The sequence below is a fragment of the Bos mutus genome, chromosome 12 (genome assembly GCF_027580195.1).
Source record: "Bos mutus isolate GX-2022 chromosome 12, NWIPB_WYAK_1.1, whole genome shotgun sequence".
In the NCBI taxonomy this organism is placed as follows: domain Eukaryota; kingdom Metazoa; phylum Chordata; class Mammalia; order Artiodactyla; family Bovidae; genus Bos; species Bos mutus.
Window position 1 is genome coordinate 28,627,375 of NC_091628.1, and position 12,370 is coordinate 28,639,744.

Below are 12,370 nucleotides of genomic sequence, written 5' to 3' on the forward strand. Positions count from 1 at the left end.
CAAACACCGGAAGTATCTTTCCAACAAACTGTAATTACACACGTGCTTCCCTGAAGTTCCACACTCTCCGCTGGGCAGGCCGTTGACCATGGGAGTAGGCTTGGGATACTCACGGTCTCGGCGTCCACGAAGAGTGTGGGGCACTCGGAGCAGGAGGTAAGCATCTGGGAAGAGCTGACAAACTTGGATCCAATGCCCCGGAGGTTATCGCCAAGGTAACTGGCTGCGTCACAGGTTAGGAAGCAGAACCTCTTCTGAATATTCTGAAAGGCAACATAATTACTATTTGTAAAGGCCATGTTTTAACTTAGGCACTAGAAAAAAACTTCTTTAATTCTTAGGAAAATATCAAATCAGCACAGGTCCTGCATGTAGTGGCAGGCCTGTGTGTGTGTGTGAGATAGGAACAGAGTGAGTGTGGACAGTTTCTTCCTAAAATGTCATTTCCCAATGTGTGGATGCCCATGTATCTTTTAAATAAGTGCTGCTTTGCTTTTTTGCTGATGGCCAGTGCCAGCCAGAATCTTTTGCCTAGTGTGTTTGTCAGATGAGTAAGTTCTGAGATTACTTCAGTATGGGTGAGAGGAAAAAGGTCATGAGATACGACTCCTTTCTATCATTCCCAGATCACAGCTCCCAGAGACAGGAGGACTAAAATGGAGCCACAAAGTCTCTGAAGAAAGAAAGAGTATATTCTGTGTGGGACCTGTCTCCCTGAGAGCTTTGCACATTGTCACCTCATCAGTGCTCACAACCAGGTAAAGAACCTGAGGTTAAGAGAGGTCAGAGGACTCGAGATCATGCAAACAGTAAGTGATGGAGTAAGGGTTCTAAGTTCACATCCCTTTCATAAGTGATAATGCTTTGTAAACGTTACTATTCCTCCTATACTGCCTGAAGAAAAACCGTAATTAGGAAGAATCTGACTCATGGGGCCTGTGTCAGTGACAAAATGAGAACATTTTTAGCCCCAACTTCCAACTCAAAATATCTTTTAACAAAAAGAACAAAATATTTAACCAAATAATAATTCCAGATCTAGGCATTCGCTTTTCCCAAAGAGATTTCATACCTTTTGAGTTGGAGAATCTAATCCACAAGAAATCCTCTCTGCCCTGCTATGGGGTACTTAGCAGGTCCCCCAAACAGCAGCAGGCTCTTGGTTCCTTATCAGTTATACTAGAAAAAAATGCCAACCGTGCTGCATATTATTTTTATTTAATATATCTGAGAGTCTTGTTATAACGCATAACATTATGTCTTATGGTAGTGTTCGTTTTATGTGCAATTTAAAATACTTGACAGAATGCTGCAGCTGAGAGGAGCAGGAAATGCCGTGTATTACAGAGCTATTAACAGATGACTGGCAGAGTGAGGAGGAGCCAGGTCCTCCAGGAAGTTGGGTTCTTCTCTCTCACCCAAGAATATGGTCAGACCTGGGTTTACATTTTATTGGACTGAGAGGCTGGGAACTTTAGCGCCACCTATGACTTCCATATAAAAGCAGCATGTGATTTGGTGACATTGTGCACACAAATGACAATATTCTAACCCAGGAGCACAGGAAGGAAGTAGAGTGACGGAGACGCTTGGAAAGCCATCCCTGCTGGACCATTAGAAACCATTTCCTTATTTTTAAAAGCAAAGTATTTTTGCAGTTAACCTCCTCTCTACTCCGTCCAGAATCCACCAAATACAGGGCAACGTGGTGTCCAGACCACAGGGGAATATCGGGAAACTAAGTAAACAGCCCCAGTGAGGGTGTGATGAAAGAACCGTAGACTGTGTGTCTGAAATGTGCTTCATTGCCAGCATACTGGAACAGCGACTTTGCTCTCAATCACAGAGCATCTGATGGTAGCTGAGAAAGTTCTTAAAGAAAAATGTAATATTAAAAAAAATAGGAGAAACACAATTTGTATTATTATTGCAGATAAATGTCTTAGGAATTGATCCAGTCAACTGATAAAAAAAAAATCCAAACTCTAGTGTTCCTCCCAGTACCCAGCCCCATGTACCAGCTCACATGACAACCTGTTGCTGTACTGGCATTACGTGGAAACTATACTTTTGAGATGTACATTAAAAAAGTTTTTTTCCTGCTGCATTTACTGAGCGCCTATTGTGTGTGAGCCACTGTGCCAGCCACTGGAATCAAAGCAAGACACCGTTACCTGCCCTCCCCTGCAGGAGACAGACACCTAAACAGGTAATTCCAACAGTGTGGCAGATGCCTGGGATCCCAGGTCAGGAGTGCAAGGGGAGAAAGAGCTAAAGGAAGGCCTCATTCATGGAAGTGCCACCCCATCAGGGATCTGTATGTATTGGGAGCACAGCTGAGGGAAAACAGGAGGTGATGGTTCTCGGCAGAAGGAAGAGTCCTGCTCAGGACTATAAAGTTGAGCGTGCAGTCTAGTAACTAGTAAGACAGGATCACAACAGCCAAACATAAATAAACACGATTAACCATTACTTAAACACAGACTTTAGAACAATATAATAAATTACATTGTTCCTGAATCTTTACAAATTTACCTCAAATGGTAGCTTTGGGATAGTTTGTTTTTAAATTTCAGTCTGGCTTAATGTTAGGGTGTTTCTGGATTCTTATCTTTCAGCAGCCCACTGTTTCCTGTTTTAAGGCTAACAGTCCCTCCAGCCCCCAGTTCATCCCAGACAGGTCTCATGAAAAGTAAACTGGAAAACTTGTGAGTGGGCCACACAAATAACAGAGAATATGGAGACACTAGCTATTAGTACTATTGGTATACAATCCTCTAAGAATGGAAGGGCCTCCAGGCTCAAAAACCGATTTTACTTTTATATTAACTAAATTATGGCTTCCTGAATTTGCAATTATTTAAAGCAGATGATCCCATTTTTTCCACTTTTCACATAATTCCTTATTTTCCTATCTCTCCCTTTTGCCATGGTTCTTCCTGAAGGTGATCAGAGGGCCCCATTCCTCCATCCAGCACACATTACCATGCCTTATCTCATGATGTCCTCAAGAGAATCAACCTCTCAAAAAGTGTCACAGGCCGGCAGGTTGAAGGAATTCATGGTGAGTGGGGATAAAAGATAAGGAAAAACCACGAAGAAGAAAGAGGTACACCAGAGGTCGAAGTGGAAAGGAGCTGGAGGATGGGCTTGGCTGAAGACGCCACCTGTGGTCCCGAAGGCCTGGCTGCCTGCCTGTGCCTGATGACGCCAGTGAAAGCCGGAGGGGCCAGCGAGGATCACGTTCCGGCAGCCCGAACCACCCAGCACAACATCTCCACAATGAACGGAAGAAAGGATGAAGCAGAGGAAACTGAGGACAAAGTGTAGTGTAAACCCAGGGAGAGACCAGCTGGCAGCCGCGGAGCCTTTGTGGGCAGCGCACCTTAAACAGGGAGGAGAACACGTGGAACGTGTACACAGCACAGGAGCCGTCCGAGTCGCACATGAGCTGGTTGATGTGGCTGCGCCAGGCCTCCTCGGCGTCGTCACAGGCCGTGGGCTGAAAGGCGGCAAGGATGGCCGAGAAGAAGGGCGAGGGAGGGGGCGACACTCCCCTCTCACCTTCCCCAAAGCTGGAAAAAACGCAGACAACAAAGTCAGGAACAGCGTCCTCCTCACCTTTGCCAGCAGTGTCGGTTCTCACCCGAGGCACCCTCCTGCCCTCTCCTCCCGTGGGGGTTGCTTCTGGAGCCTGGCTCTCAGTCAGAGGTCTTGAGATTCTGATTCTAGAAAAGAGAATTTTTCACCTCTAGGATTCCGTAATTCCCAAGATTCCCCAATTCTGATACGGGACCGCTTTTTAGCCTTCAGCAACTGACCCTCACTTTCCTGCCGGCCTTTCCCCAGACACAGGGCACATTCACTCCTGTGCTTTGACCCATTTCAGTCTTTCATTTTTCACTTTAAAAAAATGAGAAAAATTTTGAATCTTTTCACTTTTCCTTTGTGGAGGGAGAGTAATAGTGGGTGCATACACATAAATGACTAGGAGAAAAAGGGCAGAGAAAGGAAAATAAGAGAAATTCACAGTGAGACAGAGGGAAACAAAGGAGAGAAAAATAAATGAACTGAAAAGTCAACATTTCTTCTCTAGGTATCACCCTAAGCTGTTTCTCTGACAAAAGGATACGTGTCACCATAACAGAAAGCCTCTGTCTAGCCACGTCAGAAGCAGTGTTCAGAGGAGTGATTTTAGGATTCTGACTTTCTTCTCCTGAAGCAGATCTGTAGCATTATCTGTGATTTATCCTAGATGCCACATTAAGTTTTTTTAAAAAAATCTATTCCTTTATGTTTCCTGTTTATATTCTCTGACTAGATCTCACTTGTCTCAGAAATGTCAGTCTTGAAGCTGAAAGCCACCCACATTAAAAAAAAAAAAAAAAAAGTAGGTATGTAGCTCATAAAGGGCCTCTTGTTCTGGTCTTTTAACTCAAGATGGGAAGAACTCCATTTCCAAGCCTTGCCAAGCTAGCTTATCTTCAAAGCTTACAAGGTCTGGACCACGTCCCCAAGGGCTCCTTTTTGGCTTTTTATGTTATTCCAGGGCTTTAGGGCTTCCCTGGTGGCTCAGTGGTAAAGAATCTGTCTGCAGTGTAGGAGACGCAGGTTTGATCCTTGGGTCAGGAAGATCCCCTGGAGAAGGAAATTGCAACCCACTCCAGCATTCTTGCCTGGGAAAATCACATGGACAGAGAAGTCTGGCGGGCTACAGTCCATGGGGTTGCAAAGAGTCAGACACGACTGAGCGCCTGAGTACATTATTATTCCAGGGCTCTAAGAGTTCCTATAGGCATAGCCTTACTGGTTCCGCATAAGGCCCTACACTGGAGCTGGAAGATTCCTTACTGGTTGACAGCCTTCCAAGTCATGTCAGCCCGGACTCCTTTGCGAGGAGGTCCCAGAGGCACAAGCCTGACGTTAAACTGGAGTTGGAGCAAACCCAATATGACGTGCCGTGTACACCCTTTACCTGGCAAGAGTGAAGTGGTCCAGCGCTCGGTTGCCTTTTTCTTCTGCGTCAGTCGTATCCAGGCTAAAGCTGTCGCTGCATTCGAAAGTGGCCGGGAGTTCATTGATGGAGCTGGAAAGGTCATCCTCCTGCACGGTGGCGTCCTCCTCTTCCTGGACGGCATCAGCCTGGGAGCAAAGGAGAGAAAGGAATCCCCCAACATGTAAGGATATCCAGAGGCAACTCTGAAATCCAGAGAATAACGGAAATCGGGGGCATCTGTCTTCTAGCTATGGTATAGTCAATTTGTGTAACCAGACTCAAGAATTCTCTGAAGCATTGTTCTTTATCTTCTTTTCAGCCTTTTCTGAGAGAGTTCCCAAAGAAGCTGTCAGAAGATTACCATATTTGATCCACACTTAAGGAGTATAAATGCTAAACTTGGAAGCGACCCCCTGGGTCTGACCTCCACTTTCAAAGATGAGGAAGTAGATACTCCACACAGGAAAAGGACATGCCTAATACCAGGTATGTAATCAGAGCCAAAGCCAGGGTGAGAGACACCCATCTCTGGATTCAGAGCTCTCTTCGTTGTACAAGCCCAGTGTTCTAAAGCAAGTTACCTGGAGTTAACTCTCCAGTATATAATTTGTAGTATGTCCAATGTTACCGATAGAAACTAGAATTTAGAATCATCAGTGCCTGGCATAGTAAAGGCTCCTGAAGTCTCTGCCATGCCCATGAGTGACCCAGAGCTATTCACTGAGCCCGCCTCTTTGACAGGCCTTCCATACTGAGCATCCTCTGAGCTCCACATACATATATGCTTCACTCTTGGGAATATCCCCTGAAGGCAGCGCATATATATATGAGAGGCTGCTCTTGGGTTGCCGTAAAGTGTAGAATGAGCAGGGAGATGAGACGTCTCTAGGGTGGCAGAGCTGGGACCACTGAGAGGCAGGAAAGTGACTGGCAGGTCAAATGGAAAAAGAGGCTGGGCTTGAACCCGGGCCAGAGGGAAATCATCTGGAGGACCAGTTGTTCTTCGGGAGAGGAAGGAAGGCAGCCTGACCACAGAACAGAAGAGAGGAAGAAAGCTTGTGTACGTGGTTCAGTGAGTCATTTTCTTAAAGACAAAACCAGGGCAAAATAGGCATATGAAATAGAGCGTTATCACGGTTGACATCTGGCTGCCCCTTTAGTATTTTGAATCTAGGATTAAATAGGGAAATTAGGAATGTTTACAGATATGTTAGGGAAATAGGTTATCTCATGTCTTTGAAGGAACTGCTTATAAATACTGAGTTTCAGGGGCTTATCCATATCTGTCTCTTCCTGCTCTTTAAAACTAGACTGGTGCCAACGAGACTGCCGACTGGTCTGGGTTATTAATGTATGTAAACTTAATCTACTAGGGATAGGCTGAGATCTTATAAAAACATCTTGTTTTCTCTAACAATACAGATAAATCAAATTTTGCAGAAGCCCAGCTGATGTAAAAAACAGAGATAGCTTTTCAGAAATTAAACTCAGCCTTGCCCTGATAGATTTCTTTGTGAGTCCATGAAAATATTACTTAGGCAGTGCTTTGTATGAGAAATCTATATAACTTAGCATTCAAAATAGACAAGTTGACTACTGCAAGACTGAGAAATAACATATGCTAATAATAACTTCACATTTATTTTGTGATGTCCGTTCCATGAAGTTTAATTTCAAAGGTTCTGGCATTTTAATCTCAGGTTTCCTTTCTGGTCCCCTTTTTGGCTAGAAAAGGATTCTGCTAATTCTCAGAATCCTGGTCACAGTCCTTTTGTAATGGGGAAATCTTAGAAATAATTATTTTTTAAGCTTCAATATTTTTAGGTGATTGCAGTTTGGTTGGTTGCCCTTGGTTTACAGTATATAGATTTTGCTAGATCTCAGATATATTTTTAGTACACTGTATAAGGATGCAGAATAGCCAGTATTTTATTTTTCTGTAGAAGCATCAGAAAGAATATACTTTTATAAATCTGTTTTCTATGTATGTTTTCCTGTTTTCTCTTTTAAACTTAAACTACCATAACCAAATTCAAGTTAAAGAAAACTTTAATCCTAATAGTAATAGGCAATTTTGGAATATCTAATATAAGAAAATAAAGTTCTATACTATTGGCCATTTATGTGGATACATATGTGAACACAGTGTGGAAGTTGATAGTTTTATGGACAAAATGGCTTATGCAAATCAATAAAATAAACCTTAAATGAAATACACATTTTAAAGTTTTTCTAAAAAGCTGACCTTTTAAATAAGGAAATTCTATCCATTACTTACTTTTCTCCTCAGAGAGCCGATTAAGACAGTTTTGTGCATAATACTGTGATTGATACTGAAATTTGTGATAGCCCAACAAAAGGCGAGAATGCAATCAGTGCACAGCCTGTATAATTGGTTCCTACATAGGAAAAAATGTCACCCAATCTATGCATACACCCACACCTCACTTAACAGATTGTTTTATAAAAGTCATGACAAAGAACATCAGTTTCCCTGTCTCAGCCATCTGAGACATTTGTTTTGCTGTTAATCAGCAGTGTTTGTGCTCTCTGGAAAATGCAAAACGTTTCATCTTAAAAGGACCTCAAATCAAATCTCTTTCAACCAACAAGAAGATGGTTGCTTAGGTCTTTTGAGAGTAAAGCAACTTCAAAACCTAGGCTCAGGGGCACTAACAATTATTTCATAAAAGATAAAGATAGTCCCTCCACTTATAACCTGCTAAGAATGCTCAGAAAATTGGAAATACGTTTTTTTTTGGAAAGAAAACCACAACCAACAATTGCCAAAATCTCTTCACCTTTGAACCCTCAGAAATATGAAGATTATTCATATCAGGCAGAGCAGCATCAAAGCTAGCCATCCTGGTGTTAAAGGAGTGAGGGTCAGCAGGGGTCAGATCACAGGCGGTCGTGAGTGATTCCATGGGGTTAGTCTCCTCCGAAGGGGAGAGATTCATGATCTGTCGAGAAAGCAAAAGAAACATGTCGTGTGACGTTCCCATTCTTTACAAGCTCTGATTACTTTTTACATAAGAGTACAAACCAGTGTACAAGCTGGTTGCTAGGACAGGTACTAACTATTGAACATAGTAATACATACTTCCCTGTCATTAGAACTTAAACACCGCAGCTGGCAAGGCCCAGCACTGTAAGACACAAAGACCCCTTCTCTTTCCAGATAACCCCAGCAAAATGTCTTATTTCCTCAAACTTCAGATGTTGGAGGAATTTTTTTTTTTTTTTAAAGAAAGAGTTCAGCATAATAAGTTATTTAAGGAAAATCTAGGCCTGAACAAATCTGATGGCATTCAGGGCTGATGAAACCCCTAGTGGTTGTCTCCATTTGCACCCTCCAAAGAAGCTGGTTAGAATCAGACAGACCCCACCCGACAGTCTCAGATTTGAGTTTGGCAGCTGTGGGAAGTTTCTTTAGTTGCAACTGGAAACTGCCCTGCTGCCTGAATGACAAAGAGCAGTCTCCCAGTTTCTTGGGAAGAAGAGGTGGAGAGTTCCTACTTACGAGGTCAGAGTGCTCCAGGATCTGGCTGGTGGTGAGGTCCTCCTCCTCAGAGGACTCGTCAGAATCCTCGTGGTTCATTTTATTGAGGCTGGGAGAGCTTCCTGAGAGCTGGCGCTCCTCCAGCAGCTGCAGGTCACACTTGTCCAGACTGTCCAAAGAACGCCTGCGGACTCCCCAGTTGAAGTTGTCCATACTCTCGCCCTGAAATCACACCGTCAGCTGCTTTTTAAGGCCAGAATTCTCCCACATGTACAGCTTCACACATCTAATCAGTCATAGCTTAGCATCGATATTTTCATTATGAATTCTCAAGCCCTCACCTCATGGACACGGGCACCAATGATTTTGCCTACGTATTGTGAAGAGTAGTAAACAGCACACTGTTTTCACCTAAATACATGTTAAGTCACAGACAGATGTGATCATACACTCTTCTTTGGCACAGTGGGTAACACTGTTTTACAAGTTGATTTGGGAGTACTCTTAAAGAGCCATGTTAACAAAAAGCTATCAGAAAGAGACTGTTAATATCAACAGAGGTGTTCCTTACCTACTCCCTGACCCCCACTGTTTAGTACTGTTGTCCAGAGAACAAAGTAAGGGCTATGCTTGTGGCACAGTCCACAGCTTCTGGGTATTAAGTTGAAGAGCATTAGGTACACATTCCAGCCTGTTTCTGCCACAGCAGTTTTCACAGATAAAATGCAGAGTTAAAGGGTGTCAGAGAGCAGCTGGGCACAGTCAGACGATCATGCACGATGCAGAGGCCAGAGCAGCAAGGCTTCAGTTTTGCTTTAGGCTCAGCTTTAAACAATTGTCCCAACACAGGAAACAGTTCCCTCCCTGGACCTGGAAGGATTGACCTGGTACCAGGGACTGTTGCTGAATTGTACATGTGTGCTGAGAACTGGGCTAAGCGGCAAGGTAGAGTGTTACAGAAAGATTCCAGATATATCTCAGGTTGTCTCTACAAATTATCATATATTAAGTAAGTTCATTTAATTGAATATAATTTCTTCCCCCTAAAAACAAATGTGGGTTTTATTTCTCTCCAGGAATAAAGCAAGAGAAATATTACTCACCCATTGGTGAGCAAATTTGAACCTAAACCAAATAGGTAATCTGAATAAAATCTAGCACAGAATCTTATCATGTACATTAGCCATTTTAAACACAGATGGTTCACTGAAATAAACTTTCTGATGAGAGCTCAGTTAATAGCATAATCATATAATTTCAGGGAGAGATGTAAATTACTATTAAAATTAATGAGTTTTTTCCTCTGGTTTTATGGGTCTATTTTTTCTGGCTTCTAATAAAATAAAGCCTACCATTCTAACAGATCTCTGGTATAATGCAACGGGTAAGAATCCTGAACACATTCTAGATATTATGTGGAAATTATCATTATTCACACCATTTATGATATTTATGATTATCCTTAGGACTGTTTGATTATACGACTCAGTATTTGATTTCTATAGTTTATAGCTCTGTCTGTACCTTTTATCTGTAACTACTGTGCTACATTACCACCAAATGATTGTTTTTATTTATTTTTTTTATTGAGGTAAGTTGATTTGCAGTGTTATACAATTGAAGTGTACAATATAGCAATTCACATCTTTTTAGATTATTCTCCACTTAAAGTTATTGTAAAATAGTGGCTGTATTCCCTGTGCTGTATAATATTTCCTCCTAACTTATTTTATACCTAACAGTTTGTTTTTTAACCCTGGTAGGGAAGGCTTACTATTGTGCTGGTATTTTAAAACAGCTGTTTCACGGAAAGAATGAAAAAAATGTGGAAGAGGCAAGAGTTCCAAGAAGAAAAAGAAAACACAGTATGTGAAGAAATAAAGAGGGTAAAGAAAAATGAGATTACAAAACAGAAAAAGGAATGTGACAATTACTGGGTGAAATGTACAACTGAAACAAATTCACAGCACTGATTCTCTTGCACTGAATCAATGGATGGATTGGATGAACTGTCTCAGGCAGCAGTTCTGGAAGTCGCCCACCCTGAACCTGGCTCACACTGAGCTGGCAGAGAGATATATCCAGGGCCAGGAGCGCTGCACTGGGCACAGTGCCGCTGCGTTGATCTGACCACAGCTCAGGTGAAGAGGAACTGGGAGTCAGGGAAGCTGTTCTCGCAGGGATAATATTTGGTGTCCTGCTGGAGGATGCAGTAACTGCATCGGAGGCAAGGATGTTGAAACCGTTTCCCTAGTGGCGGCTGAGGGGTTGAAAGCAACAGTAGCCTGGCCTGTGCTGGAGTCTGTGGTGATTGAAAGTCCTCCGGGCCTTCTCACAGCACAGGACCACCCCCACTCGCAGAGCTGCCTTCTAGCTCCCCACACCCAGATGTCGTGTTTGCATTTTACGTCACCTTTGGGGTCAAAAGCCAAAACTGTGTGTGTGTGAGAAGACTGAGAAGGTGGCTGGCTATCCTTGATGGACAGTGTGCATATGTCGGTTATCAAACCTAAATAACCACTCAGGCAGAGTTCATACCGAGATGAGAAAATACTCACAATGGAATACTGCAGAAGTGCTGGAAATCATATTCGTTGATATTGGAATACCAAAAAAAGAATTATTGTTGAAGGAACGTAGAAGTCAAAACATGTTCCCCAAAATGACCCTACTCAGACTTAAGCCTATAAGACTTGGATATAGTGTGCTCATAGGTCACTCTGTCCAGGATAACACTGGCTTATGCCTGTTGTCTGGGTGTAATCATTACCAGACTCCTTTTTAGTTGCAAAAGGTCCTCACTTGGATAGTCATTCACCCTACAAAGATAGCTCTTAATTCCTAGAAAATAAAAGCAGTTGATTGGAAGTGGACGTGGTGTATTATTTAGATAAAGCTTGTTGATTTCACTTTTAATAAAAGAATTAAACCACAAACCCAAACCATTCCAGTTGTGCAGCTGCCTAATGAAAAATTATAGGATTTCTATGGATCATACTTAAAAACTCACCTTCCCTCAAGGGAGAAAATTATGCAACTTCCAGAACTAGACATATAAAGATTTTAAAACTACATTTTAAAATGTATTTACACTTTCAGAAAATATTTTCTTCCTCGAGCAACCAAGAAAAATACTTCTATCACACACATCTCAATACAAATGTGCAAATAGGCATACATACTCTCCAAGGGGAGAAAAAGCAATTATGTTGTTATAAATCTGCAATGATGCAAAACACCTACTAGCGTATCTGAATTGAAAATAGTATCATCTTACCTGAAGTTCCTGGGTAGCAGATTGAATGGACAGAAAAACAAATAAGAGGTCTATTTAAAATGATTATATTACAGATACTCAAGTGCATTTGTCTTAGTTTTAACACAACAGCCACTAACAGTGCTACCAGTATATACTTCAGTAGAGGCGCCTTAAGAAGCAAAGATACACAAACCCGAAAGAGGAGAAGTAGTACCAAACACCGGAAATTCAAGGCCTCTTAGCAGTGGATGACGTAGCGGGTAACAAATCACAAATACAGTTTCTGAAATAGCTTTCCACTTCAGTGACAACTTTGGCCTGTCTCCTCAACACTTTTTTTTTTTTTTAGAATGTCTAAATTTTTATTTGTGAGAAAACTGTGAAATGTCATGGAAAGACTAATGAGGGTCATCTGCTGGGGGAGAAAAAGGTGGCATCACCTCATCCTGCCCACAAAACCAGAAGTGTTTGTGATCGGGCTGTTTCACTGCTGAGGTGCAATTAACAGCAAAGACCCAGCACCCTTTAAGGATTCTGAAGAGTTCAAGGCAAACCTTTCAAGACTTAGTCATACATTGAGACTAACGAAAGGAATAGACATGACAAGAAACTT

General features: G+C 42.2%; 1 protein-coding gene across 1 annotated transcript in view; it reads right to left on the minus strand.

Annotated features, from left to right (window-relative positions):
* The window catches only part of FRY (FRY microtubule binding protein), a 248,280-nt gene that overhangs the window by 14,221 nt on the left and 221,689 nt on the right, over nucleotides 1-12,370 (minus strand). The window contains 5 exon segments of the mRNA XM_070380441.1: nucleotides 114-263; nucleotides 3,386-3,575; nucleotides 4,976-5,142; nucleotides 7,798-7,959; nucleotides 8,520-8,720. Coding sequence (XP_070236542.1) covers nucleotides 114-263; nucleotides 3,386-3,575; nucleotides 4,976-5,142; nucleotides 7,798-7,959; nucleotides 8,520-8,720 — 870 coding nt within the window.